This window comes from Thalassophryne amazonica, chromosome 17 (genome assembly GCF_902500255.1).
Source record: "Thalassophryne amazonica chromosome 17, fThaAma1.1, whole genome shotgun sequence".
Taxonomy (NCBI): Eukaryota; Metazoa; Chordata; class Actinopteri; order Batrachoidiformes; family Batrachoididae; genus Thalassophryne; species Thalassophryne amazonica.
The window spans coordinates 39,031,833-39,053,771 of NC_047119.1; the positions used below are offsets into that span (position 1 = coordinate 39,031,833).

The window sequence follows — 21,939 nt, forward strand, 5'->3', positions numbered from 1 at the left end:
GCAAGTAAATGTTGTATCTTGTGTATTAGAATATTTCCACCTGCAAAGTGAACACAGCCTTCTGCTTCTTAACTGTTAAATCATCTGAAGAAAAGCTGATCTCAGATATATTTCAAAGGGTTTTTTGTTTTTTTTTACTTGACTGATCATCTCCCAGGAACCCAACTGGAAACCTGCTGAAAGCCTCCATCAGTGGTGTTGATGTGGTGTTCATCCCACTTCCTGAGACTGATATTTTCTTTCCTTGTTGCATTTGCATTTCTTTAGTTCCACACTGATGTTGCCAGATTGAAGCACTGAAGCAGGAGGGGAGCAAGTTAATTAAAAAAAGCTTAATTTCTGCAGGTCATGCTCTGGCAGCTGTACCTTGCTGCTATCTTCCCAGCATCATCTTCCAGTGGCGTCAGCTCGTCTCTGAGGCATATGTTAGTATAATCACCAAGGTATCGTTGTTCTTGTAAAACAGAACTTTCTAAGTCCTGCTTTGCTATTTTACTGCACAGGTAACAGATTTGTAAAATGTTTCTCTTTTTTTAGGCATTTGTTTCAAAGGTCTGATAATTCATTCAGAAGATGTAAGCTTATTAGGTCAACCCAAAAGGCAAAAAGTCAGCGTTGGCAGCTCAGCAGATTGCAGAGCCTTTGTAATCTTCTTAAGAAAAATGAACCTTATCAGGCAAATCCATAGCTGAGTAATTGCCTTTGTTAATTGCCTTCTACCGTCTCCCAGTACATTGTTCTCAGCGGGACCCTAAATCCGGGCCCTTCGAGGCCACCTCCTAATGTGCATACTACTGCTGAAGAGTGGAATATTAAGCAGCACGTTTAGCGGAGCGGCTCACCCCTGCTGTGTGATTGATTTTTCTGGCGTCCATTTGAAGTCATCAGAGGCTGAATCTTGGTGAGATCAAATCGGTGACGATGTTTTTTTGTTTTGACAGTCAGCAGACTGCTTATTAATTATCACTCCCCAGCAATCTGCTTGTGCAAACTAATTGCCCTGAGTAAAGCAAAAAGCACCATTAAGCAGGTGAATGTTTGATGACACGAGATGTTTATATGCAGTACGCACGTGCGTCTGCATGACTCTCTGTAAATGAACAAGAAGGTGAAAAAGTGGTACAAAAGGCAGTATTATGACAAAAATATGTACTGTCTCGGGTCATGCCAAGCTGATCATTCAAATCAGTATAAATCTGATATTGGACAAAAATACTGTATCAAAAAAAAAATCTGATTTGAATCTTGTTTTGCACATCTGAGTCACGAGTCTCTTAGAAACATACATATCATAACATCTACAGAACATTTGTTTCACAGTTTGAGTTGATATTTTGTTCTTTGTAGTACATCCAGATGATTCACAGAGTTTTTAGACAGTTTTTTTGACAATAGGGGTGTAAGTGTCAAAAAAAACATTAAACTATTTGTGTGTGTGTGTGTGTGTGTGTGTGTGTGTGTGTGTGTGTGTGTGTGTGTGTGTGTGTGTGTGTGTGTGTGTGTGTGTGTGTGTGTGTGTGTGTGTGTGTGTGTGTGTGTGTGTGTGTGTGTGTGTGTGTGTGTGTTTTCATCCCCCACTGGCCAAAGGTCTGAAAGGAATTTTGTTGTGGCGATTTCCATCCATCTGTCTATTACAAAAAGAGTATAAGCTTTCTGAAATCAAATCCGCTCACAGTTGTTGGAGGGATTTCCTGAAACTTGGTACAAGTTTTTGTTATAGGTTGGTAATATGCATATTATAATGTCGTTCTAGTTGGGCTCATTTTACCAGAGTTATGGCCCTTGATTAACAAAGCTAGACTCTCAGTTTCATGCTTGGGCACCTGCATTCTGAAATCAACTCCTTTCATGTAACTTGGTACAAATCCTTGTTATGGGTTGGTTATGTGCATGTTTTCATATCATTCCAGTTGAGCTCATTTTACCACAGTTATGGGCCTTGATTAACAAAGTTAGACTCATGAGTTGGTGCTTCCATTCTGAAATCAACCCCTCACATTTTTAGTAGGAATTTTGGGAAACTTGGTACAAGTCCTTGAAATGTTGTCAGAATGTAGCAAACACTTGTACCAACAGGTAATAAAATTATGGAAAGTATTTCCACCCAAGTACAGTGCGTTAACGTAGCCACAAACAGTTTTGCTGAGTGACCTGCGGGGAACATGGGCTTACAAAGAATTACGCACAGAAAAATGTTCTGCACATGCACTGTCTTCATCCAGTACCAAGGCATATCAAACCAAAAACCTTGTACTTAAATCGGTACATTTAAATGTACAGATTTCAGTACAAGGTTTTACACCCCTAATAGACAAAGAAAATGGTATCGGCTTAGTTGGTATCGGCAGATACTGAAGCATCTAATAACAGTATCATGCATCACTAACACTATCTTTATACAATATGTTGAGGTTGGATGTAAACTAATTTTCAAGATTAAATATCTTGTACATTTAGAAATTAACTATGATTTGTAAAACCTGAGATAAATACCTTTCAAACAAACCCTGGATCAAGTCTGCAGCTGGGTGTCATATCACACTCATCACACTCACAAATTAAGCATCACAGGGGGCTGGAGCCTTTCCCAACAGTCATAGGGCGGGAGGCGTGGTACACCCTAGACAGGACACCAATCTGTCGCAGGGCGGGTTTCATAGCAAAATTTTTGTTGTTCTTTTTTTCTTAGCAGAATTTGTATTTTAACATTTCTGGTTTGGGGCTCCACCTTAAAATTCTAGTTCCTGAACTAGATAAAGAAAACCAAAGAACCAAAGAAAATGCTGGTTAATAACATTCCAATTTTATCTTTTAGACATTAAACAAGTGAAGCAACATGAAGCAACGTGAAGCTGGCTCATTGTACATTGTGTCACAAACAGGAAGGGCCAGATTTTGAGTCCACAGTGAAACAGGAAATGTCAAATGATGAACACTTCCTGGGATGACATTAGATGAGATCTCGTGGGATCTCATGGGAATTCAGTGGCAAGTTGACACTGAAACAGGAAGTGCCAAATTTTGAGCCCACAGTGAAACAGGAAATGTTGAACACTTCCTGGAGCTACAGCAGAGGATATTTACCTCTTTTTCATTATGTTGTTCCTGTTTTTCATTATGTTGTTTTTGCACTGCTATGTTTATACTCTGTAAGCTTTTTGTGTAACTTTTGATTTGTCTCAATTTAAAAAAAAAAGAAAAGAAAATTTAAAAAAGAGAACAGGATATCTCACATGAATATAGGAGATCTCACGGCAATTCAGTGCACAACTGACACTGAAACAGGAAATGCTAAATGTTGAGTCAACATTGACTCCAGGAAGGCTAAAGTGAGAGGCAGTGCGCAGCTTCACAGCACGAGGTCATTCAGTGACTATTTAGTGTGTAAATTGCATGCAGGTTTTTAGCCATGCTAATGCTCCCCAGAGGCATTTACTGAAGGACCTAAATGACATGGTGATATGCTAAAGAGCTTCACTTGTTCATGTCTGAGACATATACATATTAAAAATGTCTACTGGTAGAAGATATATTTTAGTGTTCAGTCCATCTCTAATGTTGCAGTTAGCATGCTTAGCTATGCTGGGTACATTGTTTAGCCTGCATTAATGTGACTCTGGGTCTATGTAGGACACCTCTTTTTCATGAATTAAAGATGAAAATCTACACTGCAAGCTCATCTTGATTGTTTTATTTCACTGCCATTACGGGGGTGTGGAGAGGCAAAATTACAAAAGTTGTGTATCCCTCCAAATACTTTTCCTAGTCCTGACTGTATGTGTGTGCATTGCTTATGGTTGAAATATTGCCCACATATGAAGAACTGGGCCGGTGGATGGGGTTGAACTGTCAGTGAGTTCACAGATAAAAGACCACACTATTTTCACCTCGAGTGGAAAAACAAATCAACAGGCAGCTCTATTAGCGCTGACTGAGCAAACGGGAGATCCCAGGGTGGGATTGTACTCCAGCAGACTCTGTGTGGTTGTTATAGAAACCATATCAAAGTTAGATCACCTAATAAAATTTTATTTTCGATCATTATTCCTACTTACTGGTTCATCGCCTGCATTTCAGATGAACTAATAGAGCAACTTTTAATCTATTCATCCTTGCACAAGCAAAAAGTTATAACTTCGTATTCTCAAACACAGACATTTTAGCATCGATTGCAAACTTAAATAATAAACTCAATGTTGTGTGTTGGGGGGGTTTGGCTGGACATTTTTGTGTTGTTTTCTTTTCTTTGCTCTCCAGGTGGTATGCAAACTGGTTTTTGTCTGTGAAGAAGGCGCTGGCAGAAGAGTCCTTCACCCTCATCAGCATGATTTGCAGCACCTGTGGATGATGCTCACGCGCAAACTTAAAGACTTTCAGCTGAAGCAGATAATGAGATGGCGTTCTGCATTTAAGCCATGAGTGATTCAAGCAGAATTGCCAGGAACTCGACCTTGTGACGTTCGTTTGTGAGACGCTGAGGACCGCGCCTGGGTTTGACACATCGTGCCTGTGAAGGAGGACGGGTGAGGGACACATGCTGTCAGCACACATCAGAGGTGATTGATTGTCTGAATAAGTGTTAATAGTAATTTGGTATTTTGTTACGCAGTATATTTGAACATTGATGAGAATTGTGCAGCTCGCTTCTCACGGCCATGGCATGCGGACTGATGATCCTCCACCTGTTGTGAGAAGCTGCTCATTTACGTAAAGCTTAAATTCAGACCTGAATGTGTTGCTGATAGTGTGTGCCTTTGAAGGATATTAGTTGTAGCTGCTGACTTACATCACCTTTTCTATCCTTCACAGAGTCAGTTTGTTGTGTCCACCTGGGGGGTGTTTGGTGGTGAACGTGAGTCCAGAAGCGTCGGGCTTCGATCCCTTTGGGCGCTGGAGAGCGCGCCGTCCTTCACTCCGCCAGACAAACGCGCTTTTATGTTTGTACACTGAGTATTGCACAAGAGGGGGAAAATAAACTTGTTTTGTTTTTTGGAACCGCTTTCTGGTTATTTAGCGCTGGGTTCAGTCAGATGCAGGTCCGCTCCTCAACCCGCGTCGGCACATAACACTCAAATTTAGTGATGAATTTTTTAACATCAGTGCTTAGCTGTAAGGAATTTAGGTGTAAAAATGGTAGAAAGTGAGTCAAAGCTCACAGTTACTACTAAAGTTTGCCAAAGTATTACAGACTTGTACTGACGGACTTGGCGTCACAGCACTTTGGAGCATGAAAAGCTCAGCATATGACCTCCACCTGGTGCACCAGAGGGATTGTATGATTTTTACCACTGTGTGCAAAATCTGACATCATGGTAATCATTAGTCCAAAGCAAGTTTGCCAAAGATGCACAATATGGAACTTTTCTTTGCACAGATTTTAAAACATTTTAAGGGGTCATATCTGAGTAAAGCAACTTTTCAGCAAATGGATATAGCTCAAGTGTCTTAAAATAGATATTAAGTTTGTAGGAAAAAATCATTAGGCTACAAGCTAAGTGAATAAGGATTAACTCATGAGAGTTGAATATCACTTTTAAAGTAACAGATATGACTACGTCGACACACATATCACTGAATCAATCTAAATCTACTATGAACTGGTCCATGGCTCCATTTTAATGTTTTAATATGATTTAGTTAAGGTTGTTTTCCTGCTGCGTATGTATCTTCAAACTCTCATGAAAATTAAAGTCATTATGAGGCTCTTGCGAGACTGGTCACAAGAACGTTAACTTTGCAAAGTAAAATCGGCATGTCCCATAGCGGTAGCCGAGATACTGGATAAATGTACCCATTTGAACTTTAGTTCATTATTTGTTTACACTATCATACCAGTTCAGAATGTGAAAGTTATGCTATGCTAACAACAGCTGGCTGCTGCTTCTGGGCTTCTTCTAAGCTACACTTTCTGCTACTGTATGCGGTTCTGCACCCCAGTGGTGAAAAAAGTGGGCCAACGTGCTCCTACACAATAGCAAAAATCAGAAGAAGGCTCCTGGTTTTCATGAAATATGTATGTGAGGATAAGCAATGCCACTGTTGGCGTATTCTCATTTATTGTGGAAAATGGACGTCTACATTAAACAAAGAACTGTATCTGACTGCATTGTGTTGCATCAACTTGAACCATTCCATAATAAAAAGTGTCATTCCTGAATCGTGCCCATGTATCTGTATCAGCGGTTCTCAACCCGGTCCTCAGGTACCACCTGACCTACACGTTTTCCTTCTCTCCCAGCTCTGCCAAAAGCTGATTAGCTCTTGCAGGTGTGCAGCCAATCAAGTACTAACAGACATCTGAATGAGCGAAATTCTATTGTACCTGTATTATTGGTAAATGTCCACCAGGTGGAAAAATTGCTCCATTTCCAGATCCGAGTAAGGGCTGCAATACAATGATGAACCTGTTGCTTATAGTAGTAGAAAAGGAAGAGATGCACACATCTACTACAGACTTATCACGTCCACCTGTGTAGACTGCCTGCGGCATGAAATGGAAAGGAATTGCTGCTTGCTGTGCCCTACCTCAGCAAGGCGGCGGTGCAGGAGCAACATAATCAGTCTTTCTCTTTGCCATAGACTTGTGGGTGTATCACATGGAACACAACATGGCTCAGTGGGCTCACTGTGTGTCTCTTTGTGTTTGCACTGTTGAAATAAGCCCTATATAGGACCTGAGGCCCATTAATTCAATGCTTGTTCTCAGATTCTGTACCATGAGAGTCTGCAACTCCCTCTGCTGGCATGCCAGACACTGTTACATGCCGGTAGTATAACATTAGCACAACCACAGCACTTCCAATGATGTTGCAGCATGTTTCCGACAACATAACGGGCTTCCCATATATGCAAGGATTACCAAACTCTGTCAAAGTTTGTGACAGAAACAAGACCACGGCTCAATGATGGAATATCCTGATTCACCATTTACTGGATCCTCAAAGATTTTTAAAAGCAGGGGCGTTTATGTGCCTAAAAAAATGTATAAAAATACTTCAGACCTTCACAATAAACCAAGCTATTTCTTGCAGTGGTATATAAAGCACAGTCAACACCATGTGTTGAATGACGTGCACATTACAACAAACCCTTAGTCCAAAAAACATGAAGAACCCATGTGTCAGGGACACCTTGGACTATTTAACAATGAACTGAACACAGTGCAGTTTCAGATACCAACAAATAAGATCTGTATTCCACTATATTTTCACACACAATCTATTATTATCTGGGTTTTAATGAGGCCTGCTCTTTTTCTGCTAAGCTGTTTTGGCTCTAATTGTCCTGCGTTGCTTGCTGGAAGGGAGAGTTCAGCTGATATAGGAGCTCCAGGATGACTTGGTGATGCAAGCCTCCAAAAACTGGAGTAGCAGTTATTTTTGGTACGGTGTATTGGCAAGTAGCCAATTACCCTGTCTCAATGTATTGTATTCTCAGTCTCTGTGGTTTCTGACACAAATCGGCTCACAACGTAGTTGGTCAGTAGGATGTGGATGTTGTATGTGACTTCTGTGGAAAATACTTTTCCTGAGGTATTTAATGTGCTGACCCCATGTGGTCTCTGTACAGCACTTACACCAAACTTGGTGGAGTTAATTTAGCTGTTTGTGTGTCATACCTGCTGAGAAATTTAACAATCCATTGACAGCCACAATCAGTAAAGCCACTGGGATGTATTAGCCCTAGGCTCATGTGTCATACATTACACTGACAAAGTGAGGAACCTTGGGGTGATTTTTGATCCTACATTGTCCTTTGACCTGCACAGTAGGGATATTACGAGAACTGCTTTCTTCAGCCTGCGAAATGTAGCAAATATTCGCCCCATCCTGTCTATTGCTGATGCTGAGATCCTGATCCATGCATTTGTCTCTTATAGACAAGACTACTGTAATGCTCTATTTTCTGGTTTACTGCAGTCCAGCATTAGGGGTAGGGTTGAGCCGGATACTCGTTTCAGAGGAGTATCTGGTATGGATAAAGCATTTTTGATGAGTGCGAGCATGATACGAGTAAAACTAATCAAATATCTGTGCTCATGCTGAATGAAAATCCTCATTAGCTAACTGACTGTCTTCATGCTCTGTGATTGGCCAGTCACACACAGCACCGCCCCTTCTGCAGCCTCTCGCACACACACAGACACGGACTGATCTCTCTCTCTGTGCTTGGCTTGACTCTACCTCATATTGCGCTCTCAGTACTCCTTAAGTTTTCTTCAGCTCACCTCTTTCTCAGTTTGTATGATATTTAAAGTTATTTGGTGAACTTGTTTCATAACGTACATGGTGCATTTGACAAGACAGAGCTGAAAATGGCTCTTGTCGCATCGGTCACTGCCTCCACTCCAGTTGGTTTTTTTTTCCTCTTAGTTAATTTAATTTTAATTTATTTCATTTATATAGTGCCAAATCACAACAGAGTTGCCTCAAGGCGCTTCACACAAGTGAGGTCTAACCTTACTAACCCCTAGAGTGGTAGGGAAAACTCCCTCTGAGGAAGAAACCTCAAGCAGACCAGACTCAAAGGGGTGACCCTCTGCTTGGGCCATGCTACAGACATAAATTACAGAACAATTCACAAAACGAATATACAGAAAATGCTGTTGGTGCACAGGACAGGAGGGTCTCCAGCACAAATACCACACCCAGATGGGCGTATTTGTTGGTATCAGTTGGAAAACTTTGCTCGTACTTTTCTCACTGGCTTCTTGTCTCTGTGAGGTCGGATTTTAAGGTGCTGGTATTAATCTATAACATTAGTCACGGACTAGCACCTACCTACTTAGCTAACCTAATCAAACCCTACGTACCAGCCCGTGCTCTGCATTCTCAGGGCACAGGACTACTTTGTGTCCCTAGGGTGAATAAAAAGTCTGTGGGTCACAGAGCCTTCTCTTATTGTGCACCTGTTTTGTGGAATGGTCTCCTTAAGCTGGGCAGATACTGTATGATATTTTCAATTGTTGTACTCAGCTCCAGCTCAAACTGTACGACAAAACCACAGGATGTAAAAGTTCAGAGCGCACGATTTATGTTCTCACACTATACAGCCCAGTGCTCTGATGCGATCTGATTACTCACATTGTACGTTCAAAAACCACAGGTCGGACTCGTGTTTCCGGAAGCAAAACGCAAACAGAAGCTTTTTTTTTCTTTTTTCTTTTTTCTTTTTTTTTTTCAAACTTTATTAACATTTCTTATTTTTACAAAAACTCTCGATGGGAGACATCAAAGTTTAAAAAAAAATACAAGACTTTACATGAGTTGAAGCATAAGGGGAGAAAAAAGAAACAGAAGCTGCTCTCCAAAAGAGATGATCTCTGTTTATGCTCTCTCTGTGCAGTGCGAGAGGTTGGGGTAAATCAGCTTGTACGCTTGTACCGCTGCTTCAACAGCGCGATACCCTCAAGAGGGCCGACCAGAATATCAAACAGGTTTGATTTTCATCCAACCATACGATTGCCGATCAGGAGGTGGTCATGAGAGGTTAAACGCAGGTTGTTACTCCATATAGACTGCACGATGCAAGACGCACAATTAAGCTGAAACTCTGCGCGATCCAAAAAATTCTCACATGAATGAAAATTCAGCTGAAAAGGGCCAAAACTTGCACAGTGTAAGCCCAGCTTTATGGAGAACAAACAGTCAGATTTTGTGGAGACTTTCAAATTCAGACTTAAGACACAATTATTCTCCATCTTGTATAGCTAGCATACTGGCATAACATGGAACTGTGCTTCCTATCCTGTGAAATTCATTTTATTTTTATCGACCTCAACTTTATCTAATTTCTGGGTCTGTTAGTGAAGCTTAGGGCTAGCGGCTGGCGATCACCTTAATATTTTCTCTGCTTTCCTGTTGATTTACTGCTGATGAATTATACGTTAGGTGTGGTTTATCCGGCCGAATGATTTTGCTTTTTTCTCTCTGTCCAAGGTGCGGAGGGAAATGTGCGGGAGTGGCCTCTGTGGACAATGGGATGCTGGACTGACCATGAGATGCCATGCCTGAAACTGATGCAGCAAATGTTGTTTTGATTTCATGTTTTCTGTTTCTTCAGCTTTGTAAAACTTTGTAAAAACCTTGTAGCTGTTAGAATGGCCTAAGCAGCAGGTCACCCCTCTGAGTCTGGTCTGCTTAAGGTTTCTTCCTCAGTATCATTCAAGGGAGTTTTTCCTTCCCAGTGTCGCCTGTGTGTTTGCTCTAGGGGTTGCTAAGGTTAGACCTTACTTATGTGAAGCACCTTGAGGCAGTTTGTATGTGATTTGGCGCTATATAAATAAAAATAATAAATAATTAAATAATTTGAAAATAATGTGAAATAGAAAAATTGAAATTTACCAAAAACAAATGTCTATTTTAATCCTGTTTGCTCAACTAGTAATTTGCATCACTTTCTAACAAAATTGGAGCAACTTCAACTCTTGACCCCTGTGCAAACTGGCTTTTAACCCCATAACGTTCAGTCATTGATAGTCCAAACTGTACCTTTTTGGAACACCTAAAATCAAACCAATAATGTGGTATACTTTTCAGTATTTTAAAATGTTGATCCCCGTGTAATCCTTCATTGATCTCTTTTGGCTAAAGATACCACTCTGGGAAGGCCGCCATACATTTTTGTGGAGGCCATTGTATACTGAGACTGGATCTTAAGTATTGTTTAGTCCCTTAAGTGGTAGCATTTAGGTCAAAATTGGCTTCCGGTTTGTGATCTACTATCTGCAGAGCTGCAAAAAGTTTCTCTGGTTTATTCAAGCAAATCATTTTTGTCCTAACTTTGTCCACAGGCATCATCAATTTTCTCAGAGAATGACAGACTATAAATATGGTAACACTATGGCACATTTTGTCCAAAATCCCAAACGTGTCCCTGTGTCCTTTCTTTTGTGCACCTTTCCACACTGTACCATGTGGTGGTGCAGATTAGAATGGTTGTTTGGCTGGTGACTCTCTCAGGTGGCTTGTCCCTGTGCAAGTCCAACGTCAGGTTAACACACTTGAGCCGAGCCATGGCAGCACCCTAAGCTACTTTGCAAAAAACTTGAAGCACTCCTGTGCAGAGCCAAATCTCAATCACGGAGCCCCAGGTTTTTGTCTCGCTCCACAGAGCCTGACAAGGAAGCTTTCTCTCTTCTGTTTTTTAGCTGAACATACAGGGAAAGTTGCTTTAATCGCCTGCAGCCTCTTTAGGTGTCTTTGTCCGTACTCGGATTTTGATTGGCAGTCCAGGGACTCAGGCGGTATTACCATAGTTATCTCACTACACCATATGCCTAACAACACTCGGAGTCTCGCGAGCTGTCTGTCATGGCTCCTAATTTGCACCATAAGCAGATAAGCTAAAAAGCTATGGAACTATCTGAATAGGAGTTTGGCTTGGTCAGTGTGGGACAGAGACACTTTTTACACTGCAGACTGTTTTCATTCCAGTTTAACCTGGAAGCTGCAAAACCTGAAGTGACATGCACCATTCAAATGATCATATTCATCTAAATTGAACTTTGACCCCTGTTCAGCTGAGTTTCCCGACATAAAACTGTTTGTGATTTAACAAAATCACTCACCAATGATAGAAAAGAAGTTTATCATCTTTATTATTCTGCCAGAGCAGAATGTGAGCCAGGGTCATCTTCTGCATCAGGCTCATCAACACAAAACCATCTCTGGCTGTTATCGTAATGTGTCAGAAAAATATAAAAATGTCATACCTTTTTTAACCCGTTCTAGTGAGTTGATCTGACAGAGGGACGTAAAAGTTTGTGAACCATTTTAAAAAGCATTTGGTTCAGAAGCTGAAAACCTTTTTGAACTTCTTCTTTGGGTCCATTTCTGGGTGATTTTCAGAACAGATTTGCACTGCAGCATAGAATCCAATTTGTTTGACCTGGATTCGACGTCCAGTTGTGCTACCTGTGTCTGCTTTTGAAAAAAACACTTCTTCTGCATTGTCCCACTCCATCCAGCTGTAAATGAGCACTGGCTTTGACTGGGGAAGTAAATTGACTGTGTCCTGTCCTGAAAGAGTGGTAGAATTTCACCTGCTTCACACTACGGAAACTGTTATAAGCACCAGCACCAATGGGCCTTGGAGCCTAATTAGGACTTGCTTTTCCCCTTCTTTTCTGTGCTACAGTGCCTCTGAAAGGTCCTTGATAACAGTAATCACACCTTTAATTTGGGGTACTGTGTCACTTTTGAAGAGATTTTCTCAAAAACCCCTGTGGGCTTCATACAAGGATTCTTTGTAGAATTGTCAACATTTCCTGTTATTTTGCTTACAGTATGTCAGGCGTGGGCCGGGGCGTGGCACAAACAGGACACAAATGCACAACTCAAACAATGTAGACTTAGGAGGTAGAAAAAAGGCTTTATCTGGTAAACGAGCAAAGGTATGATACACAGGTAGTCAGTCAGCCAGACACCCGTAACAAGTAGGAGTTGGCAGAGACGTGGTCCAAAAAACAAGCAGAATTCTCAAACACGGTGAGGCAGGGTACAGAGGCAGAGAGAAAAGCGAGGTCAAAACAAGGCAAGGTCGCAACACGGCAGACAAAACAACAAGACTGTGGAAGGCTGGTAAGTGAATGAAAATTTAACAAACTGGCCAGAAACCGTGAGAAAGTGAGGGCTTAAATACAAGGTGGGGTAATCAGGGCATGAATGTGGAACAGGTGTGAGCAAGGTTCTGGAAAAGGGCTCGTGACCTAAAAGGGCGGAGCAAGAGAGTGCAGTGAGACAGAAAGCAAAGCAGACCAAAGCAAGAGAAATAAGTGACAGAAAAAACCAACAGTGAAGCACATGGTAAATAAATGGTAAATATAGCGCTTTTCCATCTGCATCAGACGCCCAAAGCTCTTTACACATCAATGCCTCACATTCACCCCGATGTCAGGCTGCTGCCATGTAAGGCGCCCACTACACACCGGGATCAACTATGGGATTAAGGACCTTGCCCAAAGGACCCTTAGTGATTTTCCAGTCAGGCTGGGATTTGAACCAAGGATCCTCTGGTCTTAAACCCAGCGCTTTAGCCACTAGACCATCACCTCCCCAAATGATGTGCCCAAAACAAACAATTATTGGCGTGAACAAAACAAACGGGCAAAACTAAGAAATAAAGTGACAAGCCTAAAAAGAGAACAACAAGAAAATAAGACTACTACTAAACTAGAACAGAACTCACAATGGCAAAAGTACAACCGATAATGCGACTAATGACTACACAAAGATAAGCAGAGAATCAAACCAGTGATAAAAGCATATCACAAAGAAAGTAAGAAACAGAACCAAACTAAGACTTAAGTAACTGAGATACAATCATGAGAAAAATAAAACAGATGATTCCACATAAGACAAAAGAAAAACAAACAGGTGAAACAGCTAATGATAATACAATAGAGAAAAAAGTCTGCTTTTAGAAAATATCACTCCACAGAGACAGCACTTACTAAAGTTGTGAATGACCTTTTGCAAGCAATAGACTCAGATACCACTACAGTCTGGGTGCTGTTGGATCGTAGTGCTGCGTTTGATATTGTGGATCATCATATTTTACTCGACAGGCTGGAGAATCATTTTGGGATTGCGGGAACTGCCCTTGCATGGTTGACGTCATACCTGTCCCGTCATTCTTACTGTGTGTTTTGCAATGGCACTTCTTCTGATCTTAGGTATATGAAGTTTGGGGTTCCGCAGGGATCCGTTTTAGGCCTCCTGCTTTTTTCCCTTTATGTAGCACCCCTTGTGAATATACTGCAGCGTTTTTGGATTGCCTTTTATTACTATGCTGATGACACCCAATTGTACATGCCTATAACTGCTGGTAATCTCATTCACATAAAATCTTTGGAAGATTGCCTTGCATCAGTGAGAAGTTGGATATCTAGTAACTTCCTACTTTTAAATTCTGATAAGACTGAAGTGATAGTTCTTGGTCCAGCGAGGTATCTGCATCAATTTGATCAGCTAGCGCTTAACTTAGTTTCGTATGTTATACATCATATGAATAAAGTGAGGAATCTTGGGGTAATTTTTGATCCTATCTTGTCTTTTGTCCTCCACATTAGAGACATTACGAGGACTGCTTTCTTCCATTTGGGAAATATAGCGAAGATTCGTCCCATCCTGTCTATGGCTGATGCTGAGACTTTGATTCATACATTTGTCTCTTCTAGATTGGACTATTGTAATGCTCTATTTTCTGGTTTACCGCAGTCCAGGATTAGGGGTCTTCAACTGGTTCAAAATGCTGCTGCCAGACTTTTGACACAAAGCAGAAAATTCAACCACATTACGCCCGTTTTGGCGTCCCGGCACTGGCTTCCAGTCGCTGCAGGATCAGATTTTAAGGTACTGTTATTAGTTTATAAAACTGTTCATGGACTTGCACCTCCCTATCTGGCTGACCTGGTAAGCCCCTATGTACCAGCTCGGGCCCTGCGTTCTCAGGGTGCAGGACTTTTATGTGTTCCCAGGGTGAATAAAAAGTCTGCTGGTCACAGAGCTTTCTTCTACCGTGCCTCAGCTCTGTGGAATGATCGCCCGGCACACATATGGCAGTCGGATACTGTGGAGACTTTTAAATCACGTTTAAAGACTCATTTGTTTTCCTTGTTTTTTCATTAGTGTTATGATGTGTTTTTATTCTTGTATTATTTTATGGTTTTGTCTTTTTATTGTGTTTTTAAATTTTGAATTCAGTTTTTCTGTTTTTATTATGTTGTGTGAAGCACCTTGAGATGATATCATTGTGAATTGGTGCTATATAAATTAATAAATTTGAATTTGAATTTGGCAATGGAGAAAAACAAAGGTCGGTCAAAACTGGAATGGAACTAGACACATGGCTCAAGTATGATACACAGAAAATCAAAGACCGAGGATCGCAGACAGAAGACAGATACAAATATGAGTCCAGAACACAACAAGAGCCCAGAATGGGCCAAATCATGACACAGCATGACTTTTGCAGTGTTTGTTTTGAGTTTTGTTTTCCCATATTTGCCATTTCTGTATGTTGTGATTGTGTTGCTCTGATTCTTCCAGACTCCCATGGAATGGATCTGTTTGCAGTTGCGGTGCATGAGTTTGGTCACGCCATCGGTCTGGTCCATACTTCAGCCATGGAGTCCATCATGAGACCGTACTACCATGGACCTGTTGGTGACCCTCTGAAATATGACCTACCATATGAAGACAAGGTCCGCGTCTGGCAGCTGTATGGTATGAAGCAACATGCCACCATATTTCTGTATTATGCTTTAAAGGTGCATCTGGTATAAGATATCTGCATAGATGGGTCTGTGGCATGGGAGTTGTACTACCAACCTACAGATCTGATTTTGATTTCAGGGGTGCTTCAGGCTTCCTGTGTTCTTAGATGAGACACTTCATTGGCATCGCCCTAGTCCATTCAGCTGGAAATGGGTACTAGCCTTGGCTGGGGAAAGAACTTGCGATGGACTGGTGTTCCATCCACGTCGCATCATATGGACCCTTCAACCCCTGTCACACTCAGGAAAGTTTCCACTCCAAAAAAGTTGGTGGAGACACTAAAAACTTGTGCAGCGTAGTACAAACACAGTAGACACAGATGAGGACATGGTCAAAAAGTCCATATAGAGGACGTGGTCAAATCAGAATGCAGTAAGCTCTTAACAAAGACATAGTAATGACTGCATTGATATATTATTGAAATAATTAAACCTCGTATGGACCGCAGTAGTCTGTGGCTTTCTGAAATGTGCTGGTCGCTGTCCATGGTGGTGAAAGGCAGCCAAAGTAGAAACTATCTCCCACCTCCTTGTACAAATCAAAGTTTGCCATAAGCATACATGTGCACTTACGCACACACAACCAGCTGTGTGATTAATCAGGGAGGCCATGTTTATCAGGAGAGCTGTTTTTCTGACTGTACATTAATTTTGAACCTGCATGTGGACACAAGAAAACTTGCAGAACCAATGAAAAATAGCCACACATGACATGGATTGATTATGACTTGAAGGACACAGTGCAAATGTAGTACACGTGTAGTGCGATGTTCATTGTAAGAGTGTTGTAAGAACTTATTGGATGTTGTCCACCCTTGACCATGTGAGTGGTAAGAAATTAGTTGTAATGTGTGATGCTGTGAGAACATGACAGGGATGTCAATCATGATGAAGCATGGGCTTAAAAACACCATATTTTTCCTTTTTGACCATGTCCCCACTGGATTCATCAAACTCTTCATGATGCTGGTGCATATTCCCAGACGATGTAGCATAAAGTGGATAAGTCTATGACTTCCTCTAGACATAGTAGGTTGCTACCCATTTACAGCTAGGTGGACCCGCACAGTACAGAAGTGTCTTGCCCAAGGACACAAACCGGTATTATGACTGGGAGTTTAACCTAGGTCTACATACCAGTAGTCCACCTTCTGAACTCAATTAGCTGCTGCTCTACATGACCACCAGGGTAGGAATGTTGTTGATTTTTTTTTCTTTTCTTTTTTTATTCAGTCTTCCCAAATATTTCAAAATCTGTTTACGTCCGTGTTGTCTTGTTCTGTGGAGGGGAAAAAGCTCAACAGGTGGACCATATGGAGGACTGTTGTTGAAGAAAGCACCAAGTGATGAGGTCTCTGTCAAACGTTTATTGAATTGATGAAAACATGCTCAGAGTTAACTGGCCTCATTGTGGAGTGACCTCATTTTGCCAGTTCTTGATACATAAAATGACAGTGATGGACACAAAAGCGAGAATTAAGAGTGAGAGGGAACCGTGATTTGACAGGCTTCTGGGAGCTGAGACTCTGAATTGAATTATGAAAAAGCAAGAATAACGGGACGCCTGGTGTCGCTTCTGTTCAGTGGATTATGTTATCATTAATTATGTGTTTCATTAGTTTGTGTAAGCAAAAATGAGTTTTTGTTGACCTTTTTGTTTCCTGTCCTGTATTTTTCCACAGCCAGGAAAATGCATCAAACTCTCTCTGTGTTAGTACATAATGTAAAATCGAGATGCTTCTGATGTCTGAACCAAAATTGCAGGAATCAGACAACAGTCGTGGATAAATATCTCCTCCAGTGACTGTTATCGAGTCCCACACAGGTCTCATAACAGACACAAACCAAAAATAAATAAACAAATGACACATACGCAGAGATTTCCTCTCATTTGTCACAGTTCAGCAACCACATCCACACATTTTGTCTGGATCACAATATAGTTTGGAGAGGACGTTTTTGATGGTAATGGACATTAATGATCCCTCATCACTTGGTGTACATGTCAGTGAATGCTGAGAGTTATAAACTTCAAATTGCAAATGTTTAGACTATTTTTTCCATCTAAAAACAGTTTGCTTGCTTTGCTGAACAGGCAATATGCTTTTCAAACAGCAAAAAAAAAAATCTGGAATTTTTCACTGTGAAATTAAATGAATGGGAGGTATTTGCTCCCCCTCTAGCTGCCACCTTATCGTGGTGGGGGAGTTTGCGTACCCGGATGATCCTAGGAGCTATGTTGTTGGGGGCTTTGTGCCCCTTGTAGGGTCTCCCAAGGCAAACAGGTCCTAGGTGACGGGTCAGACTAAGGGCAGTTCAGAACCTCCATGACCACTAAAAAATCAAGGACCGAGACGTCGCCCGGTATGGCGGAGCCGGGGCCCCACCCTGGAGCCAGGCCTGGGGTTGGGGCTCGCGTGCGAGTGCCTGGTGGTTGGGCCTTAGCCCATGGGGCCCGGCCGGGCTCAGCCCGAAAGAGGGACGTGGGCCCGCTCTCCTGTGGGTTCACCACCTGCAGAGGGGGCCATGGGGGTCGGGTGCAGAGAGGATTGGGTGGCGGTCGAAGGCGGGTGGCCCGGCGGCCCAGTCCATGCTTACAGCCCCTGGCTGTTGGGATGTGGAATGTCACCTCGCTGGGGGGGAAGGAGCCTGAGCTTGTGCGGGAGGTTGAGAGACACTGAATAGAGATAGTTGGGCTCACCTCCACGCACAGCTTGGGCTCTGGTACCCAACTCCTGGAGAGGGGCTGGATGCTTCATTTTTCTGGCGTTGCACACGGGGAGAGGCGGAGAGCTTGGGTTGCATTGTTTGTTGCTCCCCAGCTCAGTCGCCATGTGTTGGAATTCACTCCAGTGAACGAGAGGGTCACGTCCCTACGCCTTCGGGTCGGGGACAGGTCTCTCACCATTTTCTCGGCCTATGGGACAAGCAGCAGTGCAGAGTACCCGACCTTCCTGGAGTCCCTGGGAGGGGTACTAGATAGCACTCTGACTGGGGACTCCATTGTTCCCCTGGGGGATTTCTGAACCCGAGTGGTGTTCAGTTGTTGGACTTCTGTGCTAGTCACAGTTTGTCCATCACGAACACCATGTTCGAGCACAAGGGTGTCCATTAGTGGCACCAGGACACCCTGAGCCGGAGGTCGATCATCGACTTTGTAGTCGTATTATCTGACCTTTGGCCACGTGTCTTGGACACTCGAGTGAACAGAGGGGCAGAGCTGTCGACCGATCACCACCTGGTGGTGAGTTGGATCCGCTGGGAGGGGAGGAAGCCGGTCAGACCTGGCAGGCCCAAACGTATCATGAGGGTCTGCTGGGAACTCCCACCTCCGGGAGAGCTTCTCCCAGATTCCGGGGGAGGTTGGAGACATGGAGTCCGAGTGGACCATGTTCTCCACCTGCATTGTCGATGCGGCCACTCGTAGCTGTGGTCACAAGGTCTGTGGTGCCTGTCGCGGCGGCAATCCCCGAACCCGGTGGTGGACGCCGGAAGTAAGGGATGCCGTCAAGCTGAAGAAGGAGTCCTACTTATCTTTGTTGGTAGTTGGGACCCCGGAGGCAGCTGACTGGTACCGGCAGGCCAAGCGTGCCGCAGCTCGTGCAGTCGCAGAGGCAAAAACTCGGGTCTGGGAGGAGTTCGGGGAGGCCATGGAGAAGGACTATCGGTCAGCCTCGAAGAGATTCTGGCAAACCGTCCGACGCCTCAGGAGGCGGAAGCAGCTCTCCACTAGCACTGTTTACGGTGCGGGTGGGGAGCTGTTAACCCTGACTGGGGATGTTGTCGGGCGATGGAAGGAATACTTTGAGGATCTCCTCAATCCCATCATCACGTCTTCCGAAGAGGAAGCAAAGACTGGGGACTCAGAGGCGGACTCATCCATTACCCAGGCCGAAGTCACCGAGGTGGTTAGAAAGCTCCTCAGTGGCAAGGCTCCTGGGGTGGATGAAGTCCGTCCTGAGTACTCTAAGTCTCTGGATGTTGTGGGACTGTCTTGGCTGACACGCCTCTGCAACATCGCGTGGCGATCTGGGACAGTGCCTCTGGATTGGCAGACCGGGGTGGTGGTCCCTCTATTTAAGAAGGGGGACCGGAGGGTGTGTTCCAACTATAGGGGGATCACATTCCTCAGCCTCCCCGGTAAGGTCTATTCCAGAGTACTGGAGAGGAGAATTTGACCGATGGTCGAACCTCAGATTCAGGAGGAGCAGTGTGGTTTTCATCCTGGTCGCGGCACACTGGACCAGCTCTACACCCTCCATCGGGTGCTCGAGGGTTCATGGGAGTTTGCCCAACCAGTCCACATGTGTTTTGTGGATCTGGAGAAGGCGTTCGACCGTGTCCCTCGGTGCACCCTGTGGGTGGTGCTCCGGGAGTACGGGGTCCGGGGTCCTTTGCTAAGGGCTATCCGGTCCCTGTACGACCACAGCAGGAGCTTGGTTCGCATTGCCGGTAGTAAGTCAAACCTGTTTCCAGTGCACGTTGGCCTCCGCCAGGGCTGCCCTTTGTCACCGGTTCTGTTCATTATTTTTATGGACAGAATTTCTAGGCGCAGCCAGGGTGTAGAGGGGATATGGTTTGGGAACCACAGAATCTCGTCTCTGCTGTTTGTGGACGATGTGGTTCTGTTGGCTTTGTGAAATCAGGACCTTCAGCGTGCACTGGGGCGGTTTGCAGCCGAGTGTGAAGCGTCCGGGATGAAGATCAGCACCTCCAAATCCGAGGCCATGGTTCTCGACCAGAAAAAGGTGCTTTGCCCTCTTCAGGTCGGTGGAGTGTCCTTGCCTCAAGTGGAGGAGTTTAAGTATCTCGGGGTCTTGTTCATGAGTGAGGGACGGATGGAGCGTGAGATTGATAGACGGATCGGTGCAGCATCTGCAGTGATGCGGTCGCTGTATCGGACCGTCGTGGTGAAGAGAGAGCTCAGTGGGGGGGCAAAGCTCTCGATTTACCGATCGATATACGTTCCGATCCTCACCTATGGTCATGAGATTTGGCTCATGACCGAAAGAACGAGATCGCGAGTACAAGCGGCCGAGATGAGTTTCCTCTGCAGGGTGGCTGGGCGCTCCCTTAGAGATAGGGTGAGGAGCTCGGTCACTTGGGAGGAGCTCGGAGTCGAGCCGCTGCTCCACCACATCGAAAGGAGTCAGTTGAGGTGGCTCGGGCATCTTTTCCGGATGCCCCCTGGACGCCTCGCTGGAGAGGTGTTCCGGGCACGTCCCATTGGGAGGAGGCCTCGGGGAAGACCCAGGACACGCTGGAGGTACTACATCTCTTGGCTGGCTTGGGAACGCCTTGGGGTTCCCCCAGAGGAGCTGGGGGAGGTGTGTGTGGAGCGGGAGGTCTGGGCGGCTTTGCTTGAGCTGCTGCCCCCGCGACCCGACTCCGGATAAAGCAGAAGAAAATGGATGGATGGATGGAGGTATTTGAACACTGATGTATCAGTTAAAGAAAAGCTAAGTAGAAAAAAAAAAACCAATCTCAGTGTTCATAATATTGGGAATAGTGCAGACATCCAACAGTCAACAGAGTGTTCTTGGTCATGTTGTATATTCCTTTGAGTTGACCTTTGGCCTCATCCTAGGTGTCAGAGACTCGGTGTCGCACACAAATCGACCTGAAAACCCGTCCCAAACAGCAGAGCCTCCTGTCCTGCTCGACCTTCCTGAAAACCGATCCACTGTACCGTAAGTCCAATATTAGGACAAGGCCAATAAAAGATCTACTCACTTTTAGTCATAATGTTCTTCTCTATGTAACTCTGAGAAACACAGAAACACTTTTTTTTTCTAATAAGTTTTAAAAAAAAGGTTTTCAGCAATATGTGTCCAATCATCTGTCAACACCAAATTTGAGGAAATTCCTGAGGGTTTTTGGTGGTGGTGTTTGTTTTTTTTCTTGGTCATACTTTACTTGCCAAATCAGGACTCAGGGTGTCCATACAGTTTTTATGAATGAACTAAAGACAGAATACGTGGAAGATGCATGACGTTTTGTGAAAGTCAGCATCCTTAGCATCAAAATCAGTAATAGGCTTTATTACATTTGTTCCAAAGTAAAATTGATCATTGCAAACACTGGAGGATCAAGAGGGGATTTAAGGTGGTTGCAGCCCCCCCCCACTCACGAGCCACTGACAGTGGTGTGATAAAATATGCGAATGATTGATTGAGTTGAACACTGCTGCCTGCAGAATTAAAAAATTTCTGGTGTTAGAAATAAAAATTGTGTTTATAACCAATGACTTGAGATTCAGCATTTAACCTCTCAAACTGCCTGAGAATGCACAAAAAGACTAGAGATTTGTAGTGGGTGTGGGTGGAGTGCATAGTTAAACTTTTGCACACCCAACCAAGTTGCAACCCCCCTAAGGGACATAGGGGGTTGCAACTAGGGGGTACATAGCTTCAAGTGAGGACCTTAAGCTACATCCGCCCCTCATAAATGCGATATTCCCTTGCAAATGTAAGTTATTAATGTTATCATTTAATGATAGGTGTATATTATTTTAAAATCTTAAGTTTGTACACGCTCTGGGTGGAGGACTTACAGACAAAAATGACCCACATAGAATGTGAGAGTTTCTACTTGACAAGACCCTTCCATGGAAACTGCCAGAGATTGCATGTGTGTCACCAGTGTTAACGGGAGGAGGCGTT

General features: G+C 43.6%; 1 protein-coding gene across 1 annotated transcript in view; it reads left to right on the forward strand.

Annotated features, from left to right (window-relative positions):
- LOC117530101 (matrix metalloproteinase-17-like) overlaps window positions 1-21,939 on the forward strand; it is a 239,263-nt gene that overhangs the window by 157,589 nt on the left and 59,735 nt on the right. Inside the window, exons 6-7 of the mRNA XM_034193041.1 lie at window positions 15,051-15,227; window positions 20,865-20,967. Coding sequence (XP_034048932.1) covers window positions 15,051-15,227; window positions 20,865-20,967 — 280 coding nt within the window. The remainder of the gene's footprint in view (window positions 1-15,050; window positions 15,228-20,864; window positions 20,968-21,939) is intronic.